Below are 25,162 nucleotides of genomic sequence, written 5' to 3'. Positions count from 1 at the left end.
CTGGTTGAATCTCCTTGCAGTCCAAGAGACTCTCAAGAGTCTTCTCCAACACCTCATTTCAGAAGCATCAATTCTTTGGCACTCAGCTTTCTTTACAATCCAACTCTCACATCCATACATGACTACTGGAAAACCATAGCCTTGACTAGACGGACCTTTGTTTGCAAGGTAATGTCTCTGCTTTTGAATATGCTATCTAGGTTGGTCACAACTTTCCTTCCAAGGAGTAAGCATCTTTTCATTTCATGGCTGCAATCACCTTCCGCAGTGGTTTTGGAGCCCCCCAAAATAAAGTCTGACACTGTTTCCACTGTTTCCCATCTATTTCCCATGAAGTGATGGGACCAGAGGCCATGATCTCAGTTTTCTGAATGTTGAGCTTTAAGCCAACTTTTTCACTCTCCTCTTTCACTTTCAACAAGAGGCTTTTTAGTTCCTCTTCACTTTCTGCCATAAGGGTGGTGTCATCTGCATATCTGAGGTTATTGATATTTCTCCCGGCAATCTTGATTTCAGCTTGTGCTTCTTCCAGCCCAGCGTTTCTCATGGTGTACTCTGCATATAAATTAAATAAGCAGGGTGACAATATACAGCCTTGGCGTACTCCTTTTCCTATTTGGAACCAGTCTGTTGTTCCATGTCCAGTTCTAACTATTGCTTCCTGACCTACACAATGATATTAATGTTATTCTAATATAAGAAATTAACGTTGGCAGAATGTTACCGTATTTCATGGTACAATTATATTAGCATTGTAACAATATAAGAAATTAACAAAACATTTTAACTAAACTGAAGACCCTGCTTGGTTTCCCTTGTCTTCCACCAGTGTCCTTTTCTTGTTCCAGGGTCCCATTCAGGTCCTACCTTTGTTGAGTTGTTGCTTTGTGCTTGTCTCCAGCAGTCAGTAAGTTTCCCAGTCTTCCCTTGTTTTGATCATGACCTTGACAACTCTGAAGAGTATTGATTGCTGTTTTGCCAAATATCCCTCAGTTCAGTGTTTTGCACAATTGGGCTGCAGTTCCACAAACCACAGAAGGGATGTGCCCCTTTGAGTATACTATTTCGTGGGTTTATGATGTCAGCATGGCCTACCAGTGGGGACTGTGGCCTTGATCCCTGTGTTAAGGTGATTTCCACCCATTTCTCCTCTTACATCTTATGTCTCCCTTATCCTTCCTCCCTATAGTTAACAGATAGCTCGGGGAGGTACTTTGAGACTGCACAAATCCTGTTACTCTTCACACTTCTGCACGCTGATTTTGGCATCCACGTATCTAGTCTGCGACACTTCTGTGGAGTTTGCCTAATGCTGATTTTCTCTTTTTCTCTCTTTCCTTCGGCGTTTATTCCTTGGAATTCTGTTGCAAGAGAGAGCTGACACTTCTCTTCCATCTATACATTTTATTGAGTATTTACATAAGTGTGTATTCATGGATATTTGCTTTATTCCATGGGTTACAACCCAGCATGATATGCTCAGTCATGTCCAACTCTTTGCAGCGCCAGGGACTATAGCCTGCCAGGCTCCTACTCCATAGAATTTTCCAGGCAAGAATACTGGTGTGGAATGCCGATTCCTACTCCAGGGAATCTTCCCAACCCAGGGATCGAAACTTCGTCTCTTGAGTCTATTGCCTCTCCTGCATTGGCAGGCGGGTTCTTACCACTGTGCCACTTGGGAAGCCTCTATAATCCAGTACCATCACTATTTGTTTTGTTGTTTAAACTGTTCTTGTTTGGGCCATTAGAAGCTCTTTTGTGTTCTTACACACACACACACACACACACACACACACACACACACACACACATACATATATTAGCATTTCCTTGATGGTTCTGCAAGATCTTGTATTTTCTTCTTCTCTGGCCCTGGATTTGACCACTTCTCCAAGCAGCTCTGATTCCTTTTACTGAAGAATTATTTAGAATACAAGATTTGGGCATCAGGGGTGTTCATTACTGCTGGGGCCTCATTGCTTCTAGACCCTCTTAGTGAACAGACCTAGGAAAAGATATGTGTGGATGGCACATATTCATCTAACACATCTCTCTGCCTCTATCTTCAAAATCATGACTATGTTGACACTCCTTTTCATACTGTTGGAGAAAGGAATGGCAAACCATTCCAAGTATCCTGGCTTAAAACTCAACATTCAAAAAACTAAGATCGTGGCATCTTGTCCCATCACTTCATGGCAAATAGATGAGGGAAAAATGGAAACAGTGACAGATTTTATTTTTCTTGGCTACAAAATCACTGCAGATGATGACTGCAGCCATGATATTAAAAGACACTTACTCCTTGGAAGGAAAGCTATGATAGATCTAGACACTGTGTTAAAAAGCAGAGATATCACCTTGCTGACAAAGGTCCAGCTAGTCAAAGCTATGGATTTTCCAGTAGTCATGTGTGTATATGAGAGTTGGACCATAAAGAAGGCTGAGCACCAAAGAATTGATGCTTTCAAATTGTGTTGCTGGAAGAGACCCTTGAAAGTCCCTTGGATGGCAAGGGGATCAAACCAGTCAATCCTAAAGAAAATCAACCCTGAATATTCACTGGAAGAACTGATGCTGAAGCTCCAATACTTTGGCCACCTGATGCCAAGAGCCAGCTCATTGGAAAAGACCTTGATCCTGGGAAGGACTGAAGGCAGGAGGAGAAAGGGGCAACAGAGGATGAGATGGTTGGATGGCATCACCAACTTAATGGACACAAGTGTGAGCAAACTCTGGGAAATGATGAAGGACAGCGAAGTCGGGTGTGCTGCAGTCCATGGGGTCACAAGAAGTTGGACATGACTGAGCCACTGAACAACAAATGCTGATAACCCAGATTCCAGGCCAGTGGCACAGAGTTCATTTTCATCTTCCCCTTTCCTTATCTCTAACTTCCTCCTCCAAGAGCGAGGCATCTGGGACTCACTGTCTTTGACATACTTATGTGGTCAACTCCAACGTACACATAACGTGCTTTCTGCATTGCTGACCTGTGCCCCCATGAGAATCACATTTCCTGGCTAGATTCTTGCATTTATGTGCAGCCAGGATCCTGTTTGCCACAGTTTCTCCGGTTCAATCTGTTTCCTGCCCCTTCTGGCGGTTGTGTTCTTTACTTGCACAGTTACGTTTGTGTTCTATCTGGGGCTCCTCCTACATCCAGATTTTTCACAACTCCATCTTTAGCCAGTGATTTGGGATGCCACTCTTGTCACTGACTCTTTCCATAGATGTTGGGGTCTATTCTGCAGGCCCAGTGTTAGCCCCACTGGTCATCTGTGTGTTTGTGTGCTGGTACCACACGCTTGGAATCATTGAGGCTCTGTACGTGCATGCATGCTGTCACTTCAGCGGTTTCTGACTCTTTGTGACCCTATGGACTGCAACCCACCAGCCTCCTCTGTCCATGGGATTATCCAGGCAAGAATACTGGAGTGGGTTTCCATTTCCTACTCCAGGGAATCTTCCCGACCCAGGGATCAAATCCACATCTCTTCCATCTCCCGCATTGCAGGCAGATTGTTTATCACTGTGCCAACCTGCGAAGCCCACAGAGGTTCTGTAGTGTGTCTTAATGTCTGGGAGAGCTAGTGGCTTGTGTTTCTTTCTCAGTTGTTCTCCTGGCAGTTGCTACCTGTTGCTTTTCCTTGTAGATGTAAAGTCTTTCTTTGGTCTGAGGGGGGTTGAGTCTAGAACAATGCTACCTGCCCATGGACAGAGTGCAGAGATGCAGGGATTTTGCTGCACACAGGCTGGGCTCTCTGAAACTCCAGGATCAATCAGAAAGGGAAGGGGAACTTTGGGGTCCTCATTTTAACTGAATCACATATTTTCTTTGTGAGCCTGCCTCTTGACATTAACTTTCCTAGCAGACTATCTACAGGGTTTTCATTCAGAAGGTGCCATGGGTAAGAGGGTGTAGATGGCACCTCCTGATGGGCAGGGGCAGGAGGTGACATCCAGGCTGCTTAAGTCTACGTGGTCTCGTCAGGCTGGTGTAGAAGGTACATTGTTTCACATGCAGTCCCAGCAGCTGTGGGGCTTCCCAGGTAGTACAGTGATAAAGAATCTGCCTGCAATGCAGGAGACACAAGAGTCATGGGTTCTAGCCCTGGGTGGGGAAGATCCCCTGGAGGAGGAAATGCAACCCACTCCAGTATTCTTGCCTGGAGAATCCCATGGACAGAGGAGTCTGGTGGGCTCTAGTCCATGGGGTCACAAAGAGTTGGTGGTGGTCTAGCAGCTGTAATGACTGCTGCAAGGGGTCAGTCTCCTGCCTAGTACTGCACTCTGTGCTGGGGCTGCTGTTTCAGTAGGAGGCCTGGCACACGGGGCGATGTCACCCCCAAGCCGCTGGCCAGCAGGTCGCACCAAAACAAGCTCTAACCATGGAGAACATCCGTAGAGCAGCCCCGAGCCATGACTTCATCGCTCTTGAGAAGTAGATTTAATTCTCCCCTGATGGTTTGTAGAGGTGAGATTGATGTCGCTAAGACAAGATGAGGTTAGAAGAACGTCAGTGACAATGTTCTGTGCCTGTAGGTGTGCGCTGCATCACTGGGGATTCTTAAGAAACAGCCCTGGGCTGACTTCATTCTTGCTCATCCCCACTGCCCTTGCCAGGAGAGCTTTGCTGCCATTTGTACCATTTCTGTCCCCCACCCTTAATCTTGCCTTGCAGTTGGAACCAGCTCATCACAGCCGGGAGTCTCAGAAATAGATGAGATGTGGTGGGGAGCTGCGGGGCTGAGTCTGGTTTTAAATCCATGATCAGAACTCATTTGATAATGATGGGCTTTCTGGAGCATGTCAGGAAGAGAGTTGAAGGAGAGTTTGTTCTAGGGTCGTATTGTTGGCATACGTGTTCAGCAGCACAAGAGAACTTTTTAAAAAATATACATAAATTTATTTATTTTAATTGGAGGTTAATTACTTTACAGTATTAAATTGGTTTTGCCATACATCAACATGAATCCACCACAGGTATACACGTGTTCCCCATCCTGAACCCCACTCCCTCTTCCCTCCCTGTACCATCCCTCTGGGTCGTCCCAGTGCACCAGCCCCAAGCATCCAGTATCATGCATCGAACCTGGACTGGTGATTCATTTCATATATGATATTATACATGTTTCAGTGCCATTCTCCCAAAACATCCCATGCTCTCCCTCTCCCACAGAGTCCAAAATACCAAGACCTGGTTGGTAATCCAAGTCCTGATTTATTCTTTCATAAAGCATTAGTCTTATTGCCTTGCGTTTATAATAATTGATTTGCATGTCTTGCATTGAAGATTTTAATTGCAAAAAACAAAATTTAATGCAGAATTTTCATGAAAGATTTTAATTGCAAGAACTTGTCACCTGCCAGAGTGACAAGCCATGGAGGACATTTCTGGGAGGGTATGAGAGGATGTGGAGAGCTGAAGGTGGAGTTAAACCAGGAGACCACGGAGGGCAGGAGCCTGGCAGCTCTGGGGGTCCTCAAAGCAGGGATTCAGGAACCTGATCCTTGAGCAGTACTGCTGGCTGGCTCATTTCCAGGCAAAGAATCCTAAATTCCATGGAGAAGCACCTGTCTGCTCCCCACGGGTTCCTGCCCACCTGCCACTTGGGCAGTGGGAGACAAGAAGAGGGTAACCTAAGGAGAGTGCCCGCACCCCTGTGGGGCAGGGAGAGGTGATTCTCTGAAACTAGGGAGAGAGCTTTCCTAGAGAAAGGGGAGAACACAGCCCATGTACCTGCTGTGCCCCACCTGCAGGCCAGCCGCGCACCCACCCTCCTGGGAGCCTGGGCTTCTCCGCTCTCACTGTGAACCTGAGCTCTCAAAACCCCCTCTGCCGTCTTCATTTTTTATTTTGTCCCGGAGTTTCTTACTGATATTTGTCCCGGGCTGCTCTTCAGAAGCACCTATTGAACTAAATGAAGTCATATCACATCTTCTTAGAACTACAGAGCTTTGTGGCAAGTACATCATCTCCTTTAGAAAGTAGCTCCCCCCCCAGCCCCCACCCTCCCAGGGCACCGTCTCCTCACTCTGCTCTTCTGTTCCAGGGCCCGCTGCTCCTCTGCTTCCAGGAGGACCTGCTGCAGCCACCCCTGGAGCTGACCGTGCAGCAAGTCTCCAGCGTGGCCCAGTCGGCCCAGGAGAAGGTGAGCCAGGTGCTGTCACCTGCTGGAGGTCTTTCCTCACCCAGGAAGCCAATTTTAAACTGGGATGTATAACTGGGTTACTTTGCTATACACTAGAGATTGACACATTATAATCAACTATACTTCAATTTTTTTTTTAACTGGGGTGGGGGAATTTATTCTTCGAATTATTGAAAATGCCAGACATCTTACACCAAAAAAATAAATAAAATATGGCCCATCATTGATGAATGGATAAATAAAATATGGCATTCCCACATGATGGAGTATTATTTGGCCTCATGAAGGAATGTGATTCTGACACGTGCTCCCACGTGGATGAGCCTTGAAGACATTCCACTAAGCAAAAGAAGCCAGACATGACACATATTACGAGATTCCAGTCACATGAAATATTCAGAATAGATAAATCAGTGGAGACAGAAAGTAGACAAGTGGTGTCCGGGGCCTGGGGGTGGGCTGTGAACAGTCACTGCTGATGGGGCTGGGATTTTAGGGGGTGACGAAACGTTCTAAACGTGGTGCTGGGGATGCTCGTACAACAATGTGAAATATATCTAACATATATTTAATATACTTAAAAGCCATTTGATTGTATAGTTTAAATGATCAGATTATTTGTAAATTTATATATATATCAGTTCAGTTCAGTTGCTCAGTCGTGTCCGACTCTTTGCAACCCCATGTACTGCTGCAGCACACCAGGCCTCCCTGTTCATCACCAACTCCCGGAGTCCACCCAACCCCATGTCCATTGAGTCAGTGATGCCATCTAGCCATCTCATCCTCTGTCGTCCCCTTCTCCTCCTGCCCTCAATCTTTCCCAGCATCAAGGAGTCAGCTCTTTGCATCAGGTGGCCAAAGTATTGGAGTTTTAGCTTGAACATCAATCCTTTCAATGAACACCCAGGACTGATCTATAAATTTTATTAAATTATAACCATACATTTTATAATTTATGAAATGTTGTTTAGTTGCTAAGTCATTTCCGACTCTTTGTGACCCCAAGGACTGGAACCCGCCAGGCTCCCCTGTCCAGCGGATTTCCCAGGCAAGAATACTGGAGTGGGTTGCCATTTCCTTCTCCAGTGGATCTTCCTGACCTGGGGATGGAACTCATGTTTCCTGTATTGGCAGGCGGGTTCCTTACCACTGGGCCACCAGGGAAGCTCTAGATTTATATGAGTACAGTTATAAATAATATGTGAATAATTCTGTGGCATCATATATAGATTTTAGCCATTTAGCTATTACACAGAGTTTATTTTATAGTTGCTAACAGTTTACAGGCTGAAATTACTTGTTACACTGGTCAACTATCATAAAAAATGGGAAAAATTTTTTGTAATAAAAAGTCTCTGCGAAGTGCTGAGAGACTCTTAAGTATAAGCCTCCCCTTGTTCTTGATATTTTATTGTCAAGTTAAATGCATACCATTTAGCAGACTGTGAGGAGGAGATACCTGGGTGGCCCCTGGGCTTGGAAGGAGCTCCCACCCAGCCACTGGAACCCCATCCTTGTGTATCCTCGCCCACCCCCATCCTGGGTCAGCTAGAACATCATTTGTACATTTCAAATGTTTATTGTTTTATGTGTACATTTTCACAAAAAGCTTTCTCTTTACAAGAACATGGCAGTTTGGATGTTCACCCAGGTTGGTTTTTGGGGCTGTAGTTCATTAGCTGGAACTGCAGTTCACGACTCTGGGTGGACACAGGCAACTTTGCCCACCTTCTGCAGATGGACAGTGAGACGGTTTTCTCTTTTTCACAAGTGCAGCAAGGCTGCCCTGAACTGTTTCCTGAGTCCTCAGACTCAAGCCTGGGAGTATCTCTGGGGCAGGTGTGAGGTTCCTGGGTTGTAGGTTCACACAATCAGCTCCAGAATTGCTCACCCAGGCACTGACCCAGCGTCCCTTGCCCTGGCAATGCAGAAGGGCTGTCTCTCCCCATGCCCTGGTGGATCCTGGAGCCTCAGAGCTCCATAACCCCTGCAGCAAGTATGGGAAATCCCTGGGAGATGCTGGGAGGAAACTGGTGGCAACAAGGCAGGATGGCACCAGCACAGCCCTGAGAGCCGGAAGGGGCCCTGTGAGCAGGTGGTGCAGTGCCCAGGTTTCAGAAGCCAGGGGTCTGGGGGCAGCTTGCTGTAGGCCTGACCTACCCGAGTTCCCTGCTTGGAATGTGCCCCTGTACATTGATTGAGTGCCCTATTATTGACAAATAAGCCTCAAGCCCCTTTGTGGTGGACAGTTTCTGTTTTCCTGTTTTCTGACACTGTCAGTATTAAAAGAACAGAGCTCAGAGACTGGCCTGGAGGTGCTGGGGAGGGAGCAGGGATTAGAAATGGCCATAGACCATTTTTAAAGGTCTTGATAGATAGATATAGATAGTACCAGAAACACAGCATTTGGGAAGTGGATGTTTAAACTGTGTTTGTTTTAATACCATGGCAGAAATATTGCACACCCATCAAAAAGCTGAGAAAAATGTATAGAAGTCCACAGGCTTTATTTTTTTAAAGCCTGTCATTAACACTTTTTTAAACATTCAGTTAATTAATTTTTTTATCTTGGTTGTGTTGGGTCTCTGTTGCTGCCCCCAGGCTTTCTCTAGCTGGGGCAAGCGGGAGGCTGCTCTTGGTTGCGGTGTGTGGGCTTCTCACTGTGGTGGCTTCTGCTGTTGCAGATCACAGGCTCTCGGTGCCCGGGCTTCAGTAGTTGCAGCCCCTGGGCTCAGTAGTTGTGGTACTTGGGCTTAGTTGCTCCCCAGCATGTGGGATCTTCTCAAACCAGGGATCAAACAGGTGTCCCTTATGTTGCAAGGTGGATTCTTAACCATGGGACCGCCAGGGAAGCCCTGCATCAAGTTTTTTAAGTCTGCCCTCTTCCTCCTTGCTCTCAGCCCTCCTTCCTTTGCTCCCTGCAGATGGGACTGTGGGCAGAGCTGTCCGCACTCTGTGCTAGGAAGCTTTTCACCCAGTAAACTACTAGAAAGTGTACACGATTTTGTTTTCTTTTACAAGTTTCTTCATAGTTCTTGTCTCCTATGTTTTCTTGGCCAGAGAGGACCTGAGCGCCTGCCAGTGCCTTTGTGCGGGCATCAGGGCCCTCCTCTTGGGCAGGAGCCCAGCCCCCTGAGCAATGCAGGAAAGTGGGTTGAATGTCGTGGTCCCAGGGAACCAGCTCAGGCGCCCTGTGGGGATCCACCTGGCCCGTGGGAAGTGGGGAGCAGGATACCCCCAGGTGCTTGGATCCTGTACACAACCTCTTCCTCTCTTGGACGTGCATCTTGACAGATCACAGCCCATTTCAGGGTACCCACTTGCAAAGCAATCGAGGCTGACTAGTCAGTTTCTCTTGTAACGTGTCCCCATGGGAGGTTCCCAAATATCCGCAAGTTAAATGAAGGACAGACATCGTCCCAGGAGCTGATGACAGTGCCTTCCTTCTTTCAGGGTCTGGGCCGCCCACAGGGTCTCCAAACGTAGATTGAATCCTGTACCAGCATTGTCACATGCTCCCTCTGCGCGATGTAATTCCTGAGAAGGGGAATCCACAGCAGAACCTCAGGATACAAACAGATCGTGTCCAGGGAATACAGACTGGAGATTCTAGGATATCCACCACCCCTCCCCCACCCTGTCCTTTCTCTGCTCCCCTCAGAGCATCAGGGCCCATGTTTCTCATCCTCCTGTCTCAGCCCTGACAAGGGACGTGTGGATGGTGTTTGAGGTAACGAAGAGGAGGAATCTGCCTGGACAAGGGGGCTGGTATATAGTCACGTCTTGGATCAAGACTTGAATGGGGCTTGGGTCAGATGAGAATGGGGCTCTGGTCTCCCTTTGTGGGTATCTTGCCTACTTGGGTTTGAACTTGAGTCTCCCTGCAGGACCCCCCCAGAACAGAACTGGGCCTCCCCCCGCCCTCCAAGTGCTCTGTGCTCCCAACTTTCTCCTGCAGCCCCTGAAGACCCCTGTGTGCCAAAGTAACTACCGTTGCAAATATCTTTCATCAGCAAGCCCCCTGCCCTGGTCCTGCACAGAGAGTGAGGTCTTGCATAGATCAGAGCATCAGAGTCGTCTTGCAGGACCCATGGGAGCTACACATTCCACACCCTGCAGCCAGGGCTGAAAGGGGACCTCTCAGTGGTTTGCTTATGACTCTTGACACCAAATGTGTGCATTTGTTCTTTCACCCAGCAAGCAGTCCTCCAGTCCTCTGAACACCAGCTGGGTGTCCTACAATTCAGTTCAATTCTGGCACTAACTGTAGTGCAGACCCCTCAGATCAAGGGCTCCGTCCCACAAGACTGCTCCCTATTTCAGATGCCAACCGTAGGTCTGGGCTCCCTGTACCCACCATCTGGCTATAAAGTTGAGGGTTCCCACAACCCCTCCTCATGCTAGAACAGCTCACAGAACTTGGGAAAGCAGTTTCCTTACTATTGTTGTTGTTTACTTCCTCAGTCATGTCTGACTTGTTGTGACCTCATGGTAGCTCTTAGGCTCCTCTGTCCATGGGATTTCCCAGGCAAGAATACTGGAGTGTGTAGCCATCCAGGGGATCTTCCCCACACAAGGATTAAACCTGGGTCTCCTGGACTGCAGGAGGATTCTTTACCACAGAGCCACCTGGAAAGCCCTTCCTTGCTATTGAAAGTGAAATTGTTGTGTCTGACTCTTTGTGACCCTGTGGACTATAGCCTACAAGGCTTCTCAGTCCATGGGATTTTCCAGGCAGGAGTACTGGAGTGGGTTGCCATTTCCTTCTCCAGGGGATCTTCCCAACCCAGGGATCGAACTCGGGTCTCCCGCGTTGTAGGCAGACGCTTTACCCTCTGAGCCATTACCAGTGTCTTATAAAGAACACAGCTCAGGGACCGCCAAATGACAGTAGTGTCTGGAGCAGGGAAGGGAGACGGGACAGGAACTTCCGTGGCCTCTAATGTGCCACCCTTCCAGGACCAGATGCTCTCTGAACCCCATTGTTAAAGGGTTTTATGGAGGTTCCATTACAGAGGACGTCTGATTAAACCACAGGCCATGGGTCTGTGGTCCCACCTCTAGTCCCTGTCCATTCCCCTGGGCTCCAGGTGGCAAAGCTTCTCCCCTCTCATCACGCCTTGATTGTGCGGACCTCCTGCCTACCTCCTGTTGTTATCTAGGTCCCCAGCCACCAGTCATCTCCTTAGCATCTAAAAGACATTCTTATCACTCTGGAGATTCCAAGGGTTTTAGAAGCTGTGTGCCATGAGCTGAGGACACCACCAAATATTTATCCCAAGAGACAAGCCTACCAGGGGCTGGGGCATTTCTCTAAGGGAGTGCTCATGGGACAGGGCATCTGTGTTCCTTTGGAAGGGCATCTTTTCAGGTGGCGACTGGAAGCACCCCTGTCTGCAGCACTCGTGGAGCAAGGCATCACCCTTTAACTTCTCTGCAGGGCTCTCTGTGTCCTCCCTTCCAGTCCCAACACGCCCCCAGCACATTTCTCTCTCCCCGAGTGTAATTACACTCTTACACAAGAGCAACAAGTTTCAGCTGCATTCTCTTTGCTCATGTCCTGGAAGAGCTTTGCTCCAGAATATTTGATCCAGAAGATGGAGACTTAATTTCCGTATTGCAGGTAGCCTGAGAGCAGCTCCTCATCCTCAAGTGGCAGCAGCGGCCCCTCCTGGTGCACCTGTGGAGGCATGAGGTCTACATGGGCAGCATTTGAGCTCCCTGAACATGATCCGGGGTTAGGCAGATTGTGCGGGACAGGCATTTGCTGCAAAGGCCACTTATTTCCTTAGCAAGTGTGGTGAGTGTCCCTGTAAACGGGATTTGTATGTTGAAGGCTCGCCAGGGAAAGCAACAAACATTGGTCCTGAGGGACTGCAGTGCTGTTTACCTTGGTAGGTGGCCCTACCCCGTAAAAAGTATGAATTAGCTTTGTTGTCTGTGTCATTTGTAAATAAATAGAGGCTTCTAATGGTGCATCGATCAGCTGCAGGTTAAAGTTTTAAATAAACAATCCGCCCAGACTGGAGTAAGATCTAGAAGTCAGAGAGATCCAGGCTGGCTGCAAGCTTGTCTTGGGTATTTCCTTCTCCCTCTGAGCCGTGGGCTGTGTCTGTAAAGGTGAACCCCTGCCTGGCCCCGGCCTGTGCATTACCTGCAGGGACTTGCTCCTGATGTCGTTGGGCTATACAGATTCTGTCTGTTCTCCTTAGCACCCGCAGCTCTCCTCCACCCAAGGAAGCATCGTGACCTTTGTATAGAGGGGGAAGCCAGGCAGAGAGAGGCTGGTAAGGGAACTAAGAACCACTGAATAAGCAGAGACTGTAGCTGAACCCGAGTCAGCCTCCAGAAACAGGCTTTGACTGTGATACACCATAAATGGGGCTGTTACGATTATTCTTTCCTTTCTTAATATTATCATTTTATGTTTATCATTTCACTTTAGCTCCCACCCTCCCCAGGAAAGAGGGAAGATGGAAAAAGGGGAACTGAAAGGCACTAACCAACCTTTGCTTCCATGAAACCATAGCAACAAACAGATTGAGGCATTTGCTTGGAATTTCCCCCAGAATCTTATTCCACGTGATATGTCGGGGAACCCCGCATCCCTCCCTGGGTATGAATTGTGTATTCTGAGCACATGGACTTTTTCGATCTAAAGGCTGTGTGTTATACATTTATACACTAAAATACACTGAAAGATTCCGGGGTCTCCTCTGCTCTCTCCAAACCTTGGTGAACCCCGTACTTTGCAAGTCTATTGTTCAGTCACTAAGTCACATCCGACTTTGCAACCCCATGGACTGCAGCACGCCAGTCCTCCCTGTCCCTCGCCATCTCCCAGAGTTTGCCCAAGTTCATGTCCATCCAACCATCTTATCCTCTGTCACCTCCTTCTCCTTTGCCAGGGTAGTGGAACACAAAGTTGTAGTTGCAAATAGGAAATTTGGTTGACTTTTCTTTTTTTTCTGGATGAGTGAATATTTATTTATTTACTTTTGGTTGTGCTGGGTCTTCATTGCTGTGCAGGGACTTTTATCTAGTAGCGAGCGGGGACTACTCTCTAGTCGTGATGCAGCAGCTGCTTGTCACAGCAGCTTCTCTTGTTGCAGAGCAGAGGCTGTAGGCACACGGGCTTCCGTAGTTGCAGCCCCTGGGCTCTAAAGCACAGGCTCAGTAGTTCCCCACAGGCTCAGTTGCCCTGCAGCATGTAGGATCTTCTCCACCCAGGAATGGAACTGGTGTCTCCTGCATTGACAGGCAGGTTCTTTACCACTGAGCCAGCATGGAACTGGTTGACTTTTTTTTTTGGTTTTGCATGACTTGAAATTCCAGGTACCCTATTAGCCTGGTATTTATGCTAAAGTTCTAACAACTTGTGAAACTGTTTTGAAGCAGGGTCTTTCCAAAGGCAGGTGAGAGATTCCTCCCTGGGGGCCCCACCCTTTGAGGCCGGATGGGAGCAGAGCCTCTGGGAGAGTCACCTGTTTGTTTGAAGGGAGGCAGATGGAATCTGGGCTGAGTCAGCCCTCAGGTGCTTTGCCTGGTGTAAACTGCTGAAAGGACCCTCGGGCAAGCTGGGGGGTTGTTTGTGAATTGGAACACGAGGCCGTAGCTAATGATGAAGATATGACTGAGCAGAGCGCTAGAACACTAACAGCCAGCCTGGGAAAGACCCAGCTCTCTCCTGCCCTCATTTGAAAGGCAGTGTCTTGTATGTGTCTTTTAATGCATAACGACCATGGAGGAGAACGCATTCTCAGGTTTTTAAGCCAAGGAAAGCCCACATTAAGCTGCATTATGTAGTAACAATACCTCCTGGTAGTGTTGTTGTTCAATCACTCAGATATGTTTGACTCTTTGAGACCCCATGGACTGCAGACTCATGTCCATTGAGTCGATGATGCCATCCAGCCATCTCATCCTCTGTCACCCTCTTCTCTTCTTGCCCTCAATCTTTCCCAGCATCGGGGTCTTTTCCAATGAGTCGACTCTTTGCATCAGGTGGCCAAAGTATTGGAGCTTCAGCATCAGTCCTTCCAATGAATATTCAGTGTTGACTTCTTTTAGGATTGACTGGTTTGATCTCCTTGCCATCCAAGGAACTCTCAAGAGTCTTCTCCAGCACCACAGTTTCAAAGCCTCATTGTTCATTCTAAAGAATCCAAACAAGAGAAAGGATGGAGAGCATGGGTGGGGGTGGGGTGTCGGAGCCCGTGTGGTCCAAGGCACACCCCTCAAGGGGGTGAAATAGAGCATCCACCCAGCATTCTTTGGGGCTGGCTGCCATCTTGTTTCCAGCGTTTTCCACCTCAGTCCACTGGGAAGTGAAGTGAAGTGAAGTTCTCTTAGTTGTGTCCGACTCTTTGCGACCTCATGGACAATACAGTCCTGGACATTCTCCAGGCCAGAATACTGGAGTGGGTAGCCATTCCCTTCTCCGAGGGGATCTTCTCAACCCAGGGATTGAACCTGAGTCTCCTGCATTGCAGGTGGATTCTTTACCAGCTGAGCCACAAGGGAAGCCCCTAGCCCACTGGGAGACAGCGTATAAAAATATATCTTCAACCATGTATTGTGAACAAGCAGCCAATAGGGTTAGCTTTATAGATGTTTTGAGAATTTTCAGCCAATGACACTTTACTTTTTAAAATGAGTTTCTGTTCCAGAGTAGAAGTAATATTTTATATCAGACTCATGCCATCTTAGTGGCTCAGTGGTAAAGAATCTGCTTGTGATGCTGGAGACAAAGGAGACGATCATTCGACCCCAGGGTCGGGAAGATCCCCTGTAGGAGGGCATGGCAACCCACTCCAGTATTCTTGCCTGAAGAATTCCATCCTACAGTCCATAGGATCACAAGGGAGTCGGACACAGCTTATCGACTGAGCACACACACGCGCATGCCATCTTACAGAATAATTATCTGACCAAGGCTGGATGCAGAGCTGGGGCAGAGACCTGGCTGGGAATTCTGAATGATTAGTGAAAGGTCATTTCTTCCATCTTATTTTGAAGTTCTTTCTTCATGATGTCATGTAGTGTGATTAAAGCAAAAACTATTCAGTGACATAAACCTTTTAGGTCCTTTTTATCAGCTGTGTTTCTAGTTCTTTTGAAGACAAAAGTAATGAAGTTACTTCCAGTTCTCTAGAGTGTTCTCAGAGAAGGAGGAGCTGGAGCACTTGTTGTTCAGTCCCCCAGTCGTGTCTGACTCTCTGAGACCCCATGGACTGCAGCATGTCAGGCTTCCCTGTCCTTCACCATCTCCCGAAGTTTGCTGGGAGACTCATATCCATTGAGTCAATGATGCTATCTAACCATCTCATCCTCTACTGCCCTCTTCTCCTTTTGCCTTCAATATTTCCCAGCATCAAGGTCTTTTCCAATGAGTTGGCTCTTCACATCAGGCCAAATTATTGGAGCTTCAGCTTTAGCATCATCAGTCCTTCCAATGAATATTCAGGCTTGATTTCCTTTCGGATTGACTGGTTTGATCTCCTTGCAGTCCAAGGGACTCTCAAGAGTCTTCTCCAGTACCACAATTTGAAAGCATCAGTTCTTCATCCTTCACCCTTCTTTATGGTCCTGCAGATCAAACCCATGTTTCCTGCATCTCCTGCATTGGTAGGCAGATTCTTTATCACTGATTCAATCCCTGGGTCGGGAAGATCCCCTGTAGGAGGGCATGGCAACCCACTCCAGTATCCTTGCCTGGAGAATCCCATGGACAGAGGAGCCTGGCAGACTACAGTCCACAGGGTCGCAAAAGAGTTGGACATGACTGAGCGACTAAACAACAACAGAGAATCGGACGTGAGTAAAGTAACTTAGCACACATGCACCTGGGAAGCCCAAGTCATATCAAACGGCTCAGTGTAATTGGGATGCTCTGAGGACCTAATGTATAAACTCCAGAAGGGAGCCTCATGAACAGGTTTGTGTTTGCGGTAGGGAGACTCCAGGGTCAAGATCGGGGTCTCTACCTGTTTGTCCATATTTAATAGACATCAACCTTGATCACTGTGGCCCTGGGTGGAAGGGTCTGTTTGACCTTGCATTGGGTGATCCTGCCTTCTGCCATTACAAGAGGGGACCCCTTGGTTACAGGGATGGCCTGGCCACTATTTGCCTGGGTTGAGATCATTTAATCTCCATTGTGTATAAAACACCATAATGCCCTGAAAGAAGATTACTTATATTTAAAATCTCTTTTCCATTTTGTTCTGGTCCATTTGACAAATGGGACTTTTACTCTCAGGGTGGAGGAGCAGAGGCTGGCCCTGGTCATTATCCCTCCCCACTGGACCTGTAGGAACGGTGGGGGCATTTTGTTTGCCTGTCTTGAAACTGATCAGATAGTTGTTTTAATTAGGTTTCTCAGGTGAACACTGAAGAGAAGCCGAGAAACGGTTGGTCCATATGACAGGTGTTACTGAGAGCATTGGCATAGGGCCGGGAAGACCTTCCAGGGATCTCTGCAAAAGGTGTCCCAGTTTTAATGAATGCACCTAGTTTACAGATGTGACGTGAATGGTAATTGTGACCTTTGAGGCTTGCATTCTAGAAGTTTTAAAGTCTTAAAATCTATGCTGGATTATTTGTTTAATTGCTTTTAACCAGGTGCTTCAGCTATCCATGTATCAGAAACAAAGCAGTGAGGTAGCATTTTTTTTTTAAATTTCATTCTTTTTTAAAATTAATTAATGGATTTATTTTTGACTGCACTGCAGCCCGCAGGCTTTCTCTGGTTGTGGTTTGCGGCTTCTCATAACAGTGGCTCCTCTTGTTGCAGAGCATGGGCTCAGAAGCTGTGGTGCACAAGCTTAGTTGCCCTGAGCCATCTGGAATCTTCCCTGACCAGGGGTGGAACCCATGTCCCCTGCATTGACAGGCAGATTCTTTTCTTTTCTTATAGTTACTTTTACCTTTGTCTCGGTGTATAGTCAATTAACAAACAATATTGTGATAGTCTCAGGTAAACAGTGAAGAGACTCAGCCATATATATATATATTCTCCATTTTCCCCCAAATTCACCCCCATCTAGGCTGCCCCCTCGGATTCTTAACCACTGGATCAGCAGAGGAGTCCAGCTTTTTGTAGAACTGAATACAAACAGAAACCAAACTCTTCCTTGAGTTAGGGTGCTAATGAATCTGTCAAGGTTCTCAGTGACGTTCTAATTAGCTTCATATAGAAAGTTCCATAGAAATAACAGAAGTCAACCAATCACTGACTGTTTTTTGTTTTTTTTTTTTACTTTAAGGAGTAAAACGACCTCAGCTCTTGAGACAAAGGACAGAATTTTCTATCATGTCACTTGTGTGTGTGTAACTCATCCGGCATCAAAATACATTCCTCCTACAAGGAATGTTTACAGAGCATTTATTTTTAAAGTGAATAGGCGACATTTCTTATACAAACATTTTTTTGTTCCAACCTTTGATGAACTCTGGAGATACAATAACATGATGAAGATGTAACTAATCCACATAAGTCAGTCCTCAGAGAGGGCCTTTACAGCAACGGATGAAAATAAGGGTTGTGCAATGTTCTGCCAGTATTTAGAAAAGGCAGGGTTTTCGCTTTCTAACCCTGTGCTGCCAAAAGCTTTTATAGTGGACCCTGGAAATGGACCCCTTGCTGGAGGGTCCCTGTGTAGTACAGATCATGTCATTTTTGGAGGGGCAGGTGGGCTCCGAGTGAAGCTAAGCCTGTGAGGGGGCCAGTGAGCTGGGGATCGGGACGAGGGGGAGGGAGACAGGTTTTCAGCCTGAACTTTGTGAAATAGCAGTTGCCCCGACAAAGTAATTATTTTGTTAATCTTTCTACTTGGTATTTTAGGTTCTAAATCCACCAGAGAATTAAAGAATTTTTCCTTCCTTCCCAAGTGACACCATCCAATGTGGGGGTCAGCTTGTTCCCTTGGGAGTGTGGGGGTCCATCTTATCTTCCTCTCAGACTCTTTTGGCCAGACATGCTGGCCCCCTGCCAGACACCCCTCATCCTCCCCAGCACCCCTCTACCAGGCGCAGCTGGTACCTGGCCTCATAGTCAGCCTGCTCTGGGCTCACTTGGCATCCTGCCAGGAGTGTGGCCAGTCCCTTCTTCTGGAAGGTCTGCTCCTGTAGGGGATTCGCTGGAAGGGACTGAGTGCTTCCCTTTGCAGTAACAGCATTCCCAGTCCTCTCTCAAAATGCTTTGTGATTTATGTCAGGAATATGGTCTGGTTTGTTCCTGATGTAATTGCTTTGTCTCATAGGTTTTAAAATGAGCTCATTTTAACAACTCTATTTTTGTTAAGACTGTATCATTTTGTAACCGTTCAATATTTCACAGTTCTTTGAATTATCCCCCACATCTTTTTAAACCACAATAGGTTACAATATATTTAAATAGAAACAATTTCTTATGTTCTGGGTACTTAAAATTTTTTTTTTACCTGTAAACATCCATAACTAATTTTCTTTTTAAGGCTCATTTTTTTTTTAACTGAGAGATGGTGGCTAATGGCTTTCACACCGTATGAATCAATTGCCCAGGAAATTTAAAAATCAGCTGCATGAAGAAATAGAAAAAAGAAATAGTTAAAGGACAAAAAAAAAGTTGTATGGAAAGATTCTAACTAGATTTGGGCGAGTCCTGAGAATACATCAGGAAGAAAAGATTGGAAATATTGTTTCCAGTCTTTAAGCTCTGGTGTAATAGAAAAGACAGGCATCTAGAGAGTGACCCACATTTGAAGCTGAGTTCTTGTTCTTGCTGACCTGCAGAGTCCAGGTGGTTTTGTTCGGTGAACTGAAGATGGGTAAGGTGGACGCCCTCCTCTCTCGGGTGTAAAGTTTGCGTGCTTTCTGGCCCCTCCTCCAGGTGGTATTTTGTCACGTGGTGGGCGAGACCATCCAGTTCCTGGTCAGCGCGGGGCCACCCTCGTCTGAGGACACGGGGCGCTCGCTGTATGGCGTGCGGCTCTCTCCGCTCCATCTACAGGTAAAACTGGGAGACTTGAGTGTGTCCTAGGAAAACAGTGTCCCTAAATCTGTCGGGTGAGTGGGGGTGCTGTCACAGACGTGAATGCTCCTATTTTCATTAATTACTGCTCATTTGTTTCAGACTGTTACCTTCATATTATATTGTCTTTGTGGGAAATACAAAAGTGTGCATGTAATATGTTTATGTATAAATACACACAGGCTTCCCTGATAGCTCAGTTGGTAAAGAATCTGCCTGCAGTGCAGGAGACCCTCGTTCGATTCCTGGGTCGGGAAGATCCACTGGAGAAGGGATAGACTACCCACTCCAGTATTCTTGGGCTTCCCTGGTGGCTCAGCTGGTAAAGAATCCACCTGCAATGCAGGAGATCTGGGTTCGATCCCTGGGTGGGGAAGTTCCCCTGGAGAACGGAAAGGCTACCCACTCCAAATACGTAAATAAATACACCCATGTATATATATGCATAGGTATATATACACACATACATGCACATGGATACACACACAGGTATTTGCACACACATACATATACACACCTGGAGAAGGAAATGGCCATCCACTTCAGTATTTTCTCCTGGAGAATCGCCATGGACAGAGGAGCCTGGTGGGCTACAGTCCATGGGGTTGCCAGAGTCAGACACGACTTAGTGACTAAACCACCAAAACCACCATATGTACACACATATGTATACATATATATAATGAATTCAGAGTTTCCATCTATCAAATATGGGAGATATGGTATTTTTCAAGGCACATGTCCAAGATGTTGTTGACTGTTGGATTGAGGATGATGGCATCTGAGATGAGGAAGGTGGTTCTGTTAATAATTTAGAATCAGGTGCTGGCCCTCAAAAGTCCCCTGCAGCTTGGAAAAACAGCTCAAGGTCTGGACTTAGCATTCTTCCTTTCAGTGTTTGAAAAAATCAACTTTAAAAGGCTCATTATTTTTATGTTAGAAAATGAGTATCACCATTATTTTTGGATAGTCAACATTATTATAATAATTGTAATAGACACATAATATGTAACTTTTATAACTGATATATTTTTATACATTGAACAATGATAGATAGAGATAATAATTATAATAGACTTAGTGACTAACCCACCAGATAACTGTGTATGTCACGCATGGAGCAGAAGTTCACTGATGCTCTTTGTTTAGAGCAATGTAGAAATTGTTAATTTCTGGGTCTGTTTTAGGGGTCACTGCCAATTCAACTTGTGCTTGGCTGCTAATTTGGGAGTGATCCCAAATCTTTCAAGATTCTCAACCACAAGAAGAGATTGTATTCCATTTGGTTTCCTTAAAAGACATGGTTTTAAACAACCAGGACAGACAATTTCCGGCTACCTAAATGGCTTTTTTTTCTGAAACCCATCCCCCACCCCCATCCATTTTCAAGAGTCAGGGAAGTTAAGTCGACCTCATGGACTTGTCAGATGATAAAGCCCTTCTGCTTCCCCTAGTGTTTTGGACAGTGTGGTTAGAAGATAATTGTAAAGTCTGGGATGTGTTCAGGATGGGGTGAGTTCAGCAAGGACCACAGACATTCACCAAGGAAACACGTTTGCTGAGATGCTGTTGCTATGCCACTGTACATAGCTCAGACACAGGTAATTCAATTGTGTCTTTGATCTCTTAACACAGTTTAAAGGCAGCCTGTCGGTTACGTCTCAAAGCAGAAGCAGCTGCTAGAGGTTGGTGAATTATTAATGCTCATGGCAGGAGGCATTCCCTCCTCTGTTCTTCAGATAAAAACTGCATAGAGACCAGCAGCTACACCCTCTCCCCCACCTGGTGGAACAACTCAGGGGCTGTGGCAATGAAATTAAAGCATGACCTTGCTAGAGTCGCCCAGAATTACAGGGCAACAGGGGCATCCTTTGTCTGGGAGAGGGAGGGGCCCATGTGAGTGTGTGGGAGCGGACAAGGCATCCCGGCTCCCTTCTCTGTGCCTCCGGCTCCAGTATGTCTTGGTGATGCTCTCAGAAGAGAGCTGCACAGCAGAGGTTGCAGGGTTTTCATGACATCTGGTATTCAGCCCCAACCCTGATGTTCCTCTCTGAGTGGTTGGTTGAGGTAGAGGAAGGTGCTTGTGGGGATGGGGTAGGCTATATGACAGGGGAGGGGCAGTCAGGAACTGGGGACTCTCCTTGCAATTTTGAAAGCACACAGAATGCCAAGGCAGGGGATAAACCACTGTCTAAGAAAAGAACACACAGACATACATCGAGGCTCCGGTGGAGAAAGCAGCCCTCCAATAATCTTTTTTTTCTTTTTTTTTTAAACAGCTGGAGCTCCACATGAAGGAGAAGAGGGAAGACATTCAGATCAAGTGGTCCTTCATCAGCGTCCCAGAGATGGCCATCACAGTCCAGCCCAAAGTCCTAGGGGAGGTCAGTGTGTGGGGTTTGGTGATTCCCTCATCATGAATATGCAAACGTGGGCACGTTGTGACTACCAGCTCTGGGAGACAGAGCCTCTGATCAGTGGGGTCTCAGGTGTGTGATCCTGGGGGATGGCAGGCAGGGCAGAGGCAGGGCAGCATGGTGGGTGGGGGGTAGCTTCCGTGGATTTAATGCCAGGCTCTCACCTGGGCTGCACCTGTAATCACCTAGCAGTTTTTAAAAATTCCCAAAGACTGCCCCGCCTCCCCAGGCAGGTTTGATTGGCCCGGAAAGCTTTTAAAGCCCGCTTGTGCGGTGGTGGCTGAGAGCCTCTGTGGTGGTAGCATCTAGGTTTTCCTCGCCCTTCTGTGACACTGCCCCTCCGTTGCCCTCCTTCCCTGTAAGGGCACGTCACTCACCTCCGTCTCGGGCTGGGTCCAAGACCTGGCTCCCAAGGCCACCACCTCCCTTCTCTCCCAGCTCTTTCCAAGCTGTGTCTCCAATCTGAAGGGCACCCCCCTGCTCCCACAGCCTTGGGTGTGTGAGGAAGTGACTTGGGAAGTGGGGCTGGGGGTGTAGGGCAGGCTGCTAAGTCACGTAGGGGCTGTTACTTTTAGTTACTGGAAAGATCATTCAAAATCATGTACACTGAAGGCTGAGGTCGTGACGTTATTCCTTTGCAGTGGCTTTTATGATATTTTCTTGAAATTTCACTCTATTTCAGACTCTTATTCTGTTACAAAACTATCACCACAGCTGAAATGTGTGTATTTAAAAATTCTTCCAGGGGCTTCCCCAGCGGTCCAGTGGTTAAGACTCTGAACATCCAGTGCAGGGGGCACGGGTTTGCTCTCTGGTAGTTCTGTTTTTAGTTTGTGTGAACATTCTAGAACATAGACACATTTCTTTTGAGTATTAATTATTATAATCTAATAGAGCTTGCCATCTGGTGGTGCATGTCATCCTGCTTTGTTCTTCTACAAACTTCTTTTCATTCTTAGGCTTTTCAAACTTTTTGGATTAAAAAAAATTTTTTTTAATACCAAAGTTTATTTCTCAGAAGCAGGGAGATCAGGGCTTGTGCAATGGTTCCTCTGTATCATCTGGGATCCAGGACCCTAATCTTTTTTATTCCACTATTGTAAGCACGTGATTTCTATCCTTTTTTTTTTTTTTTTTTTGGCCACATACAGCATGTGGGATCCTAGTTCCCCAACCAGGGATTGAACCCATATTCTCTGTAGTGGAAGCACAGAGTCCTAACTGCTGGACTGCCAGGGAAGCCCCTTGAATACGTTTTAACTTAAAAAAAAAAAAAATCAGATGTCAGTGAAGAAAGAAAAACACACGTCTATGTATTTGGGGAAAGAGACTGAAAGAATGTACACAGAAATATTGACATAATTCTATGTTGTATGTGTCTTATTTTTAACCACTTTGAAGAGTAAGGAGCATGAGTGACTTCTGAGGTCAGTAAAGATGAGAACGAGTGAGTCTTTCCTAGCCTGAACCTTGCAGAGCCCCAGCAACATGGAGTTTGTTTCATGTTGGGGGCATCAGGAAAGCCATGTGTTGGCCTGCCCTCTGCCCGGTTTGGAGATGATCTGGTGACAGCCTCCTCTTTCGACAGGACCTGGTAGCTGGGACAGAGGCAGTCTCTGAGAGCCTCAAGGACATTCTGAAGCACCTGGTTAGCTCTGCCTCCCCATCGGTGGTTCTGAGCACCACGCCTGCGGACCTGAAAGAAGTTCAGGTAAACCGGCTCTCGGGGTGTGGGTGCTTCGCAACCCCGTGACGGACCATGGTCATCCTCTCTTGGGGGATCGGTGGCACCTCCCATCCCTCTGCCCCGCCCCAGGGTAGAGCAAGATTGCACAACTGCTGGTGGGTGATGACTGCAGTCTGGGGCGAAGCTTTGTGTTCAGGGCACAGGGTTCCAAGGCCCCATGGGAGGGAAGGAGGAGGTGTCTGGACCACTCAGCATAGTCCATGTCTAAGTAGCCCAGAACCTGTCATTTTCAGGGACCAGTACGTGACTTTTCACTGTCCATCCAGAGCCTATTGTTGGAAACCTTATCCTTCCAGGATCAAAGTACCTGGGAACTTGCCCTGAGACAGACAGAGCCAGTACACTGTAGCCACAGACTTTTAGCCCAGGCCCGGGACAGCCTGGTGACCAGGCCCTGCCTCCAACAGCACCACCTCTCGGAGGTCTGCCTCTCTTGGGCAGTGCAGACACACGAGGCTGTCTCCTCTCTGTGGGTCCCTGCCCATGCTGCCTGCCCTCCCTCCCCATTCTGGGACCCTCACCACTGCCTGATTAGGTGCTAATAACTCTTTGGCTAAATTTACATTCACGAAATTTATCCAGGCCAGCCCCTAGGCTTGGCCTCTCACATCTTTACTGGCAGCACATCTAAAAACCTTTGCTTGGGATGAATTAATTCTCCCAATTATGAGCAGATCTTCTTATGCTGGTTATGCAAAACAGGCATGTACAGTCCCTAAAGTGATTTTTCATTCGTGTCTCCAGTATTTTTATGTGGCATGGTAGAATAGCCACCATTATTATATGATGTGAAGAAGATGGTCGGTCCCAGTCATGTCCGACTCTTCTCGACCTCATGGACTGCAGCACGCCAGGCCTCCCTATCCCTCACCATCTAATGGAGTTTGCCCAAGTTCATCTCCATTGAATCAGTGATCCAAACATCCTCTGTCACCCCCTTCTCCTCCTGCCTTCAATCTTTCCCAGCATCAGGGTCTTTTCCACTGAGTCAGCTCTTCGCATCAGGTGGCCAAAGTATTGGAGCTTCAGCTTCAGCATCAGGAGGGAATACTGAAGGAGGAGGGAATGGCAAGCCATTGCAGTATTCTTCCTGTGAGAACCCCATGAACTGTATTTTTAAAAAAGGCAGTATGATAGTATAACCTTAACTTGACTTTGATGCAGGCTCTTGGGCTCTGGTTCCTCTTAGGGCATCAGCAGCCGTGAGTGTGTAGAGTCTGGAGACAAAATCTCTCTGCTTCCCTGGACACATACCAGTGGATCACACAGTTCTGCCACTCCCTCTGGGCACTGAGGGTTATCAGAATATAAGAAGTAGGCTTCACCCTCCTGACGAAGCAGAAGGAGCCGCTGAGTAAGCAGACAGGCAGAGTGAGGGTTTTGTGGGTGTTTGTGCAGGGTTCCCAGTTCATCAAAGCTGCCTGTTTGGAATATGACTATACATGCTTCCCTGGTGGCTCAGAAGGTAAAGAATCAGCAATGCAGGAGACCCGGGTTTGCTCCCTGGATCAGGAAGATCCTCTGGAGAAGGGAAAGGCAGCCCACTCCAGTATTCTTGCCTGCTTCTGTAATGCATTCTATAATGCTTTTAAATACATTTGCAGAGTTTATGTATCAAAGTAGCATGCATACTATATTAGGGTTCTGTAGAGAAGCAGAACCAAGGGATGTGTGTGTGCATGTATTTATGTACACGAGCCTCTCTGTAACTGTGTGAGCCAGCTATATACACATAATTGCATAATGTGTATGCGTGCTTATCTGGTTAGTCAAGGGCTGCATGCCCGGGCACCCCACGGTCCAGTCAGGTTGACACAGAAAATTA

The 25,162-nt window shown here is 47.0% G+C and overlaps 1 protein-coding gene across 1 annotated transcript in view; it reads left to right on the top strand.

The window, feature by feature from the left end:
- The window catches only part of C2CD2 (C2 calcium dependent domain containing 2), a 62,952-nt gene that overhangs the window by 7,247 nt on the left and 30,543 nt on the right, over positions 1 to 25,162 (top strand). The window contains exons 2-5 of the mRNA XM_027960742.3: positions 6,060 to 6,158; positions 19,033 to 19,152; positions 21,453 to 21,557; positions 23,179 to 23,301. Coding sequence (XP_027816543.1) covers positions 6,060 to 6,158; positions 19,033 to 19,152; positions 21,453 to 21,557; positions 23,179 to 23,301 — 447 coding nt within the window. The remainder of the gene's footprint in view (positions 1 to 6,059; positions 6,159 to 19,032; positions 19,153 to 21,452; positions 21,558 to 23,178; positions 23,302 to 25,162) is intronic.

This window comes from Ovis aries, chromosome 1 (genome assembly GCF_016772045.2).
Source record: "Ovis aries strain OAR_USU_Benz2616 breed Rambouillet chromosome 1, ARS-UI_Ramb_v3.0, whole genome shotgun sequence".
Classification (NCBI taxonomy): domain Eukaryota; kingdom Metazoa; phylum Chordata; class Mammalia; order Artiodactyla; family Bovidae; genus Ovis; species Ovis aries.
The sequence above is the reverse complement of the archived record's forward strand: the minus strand, read 5'-3'. Positions and strand labels throughout refer to the sequence as shown.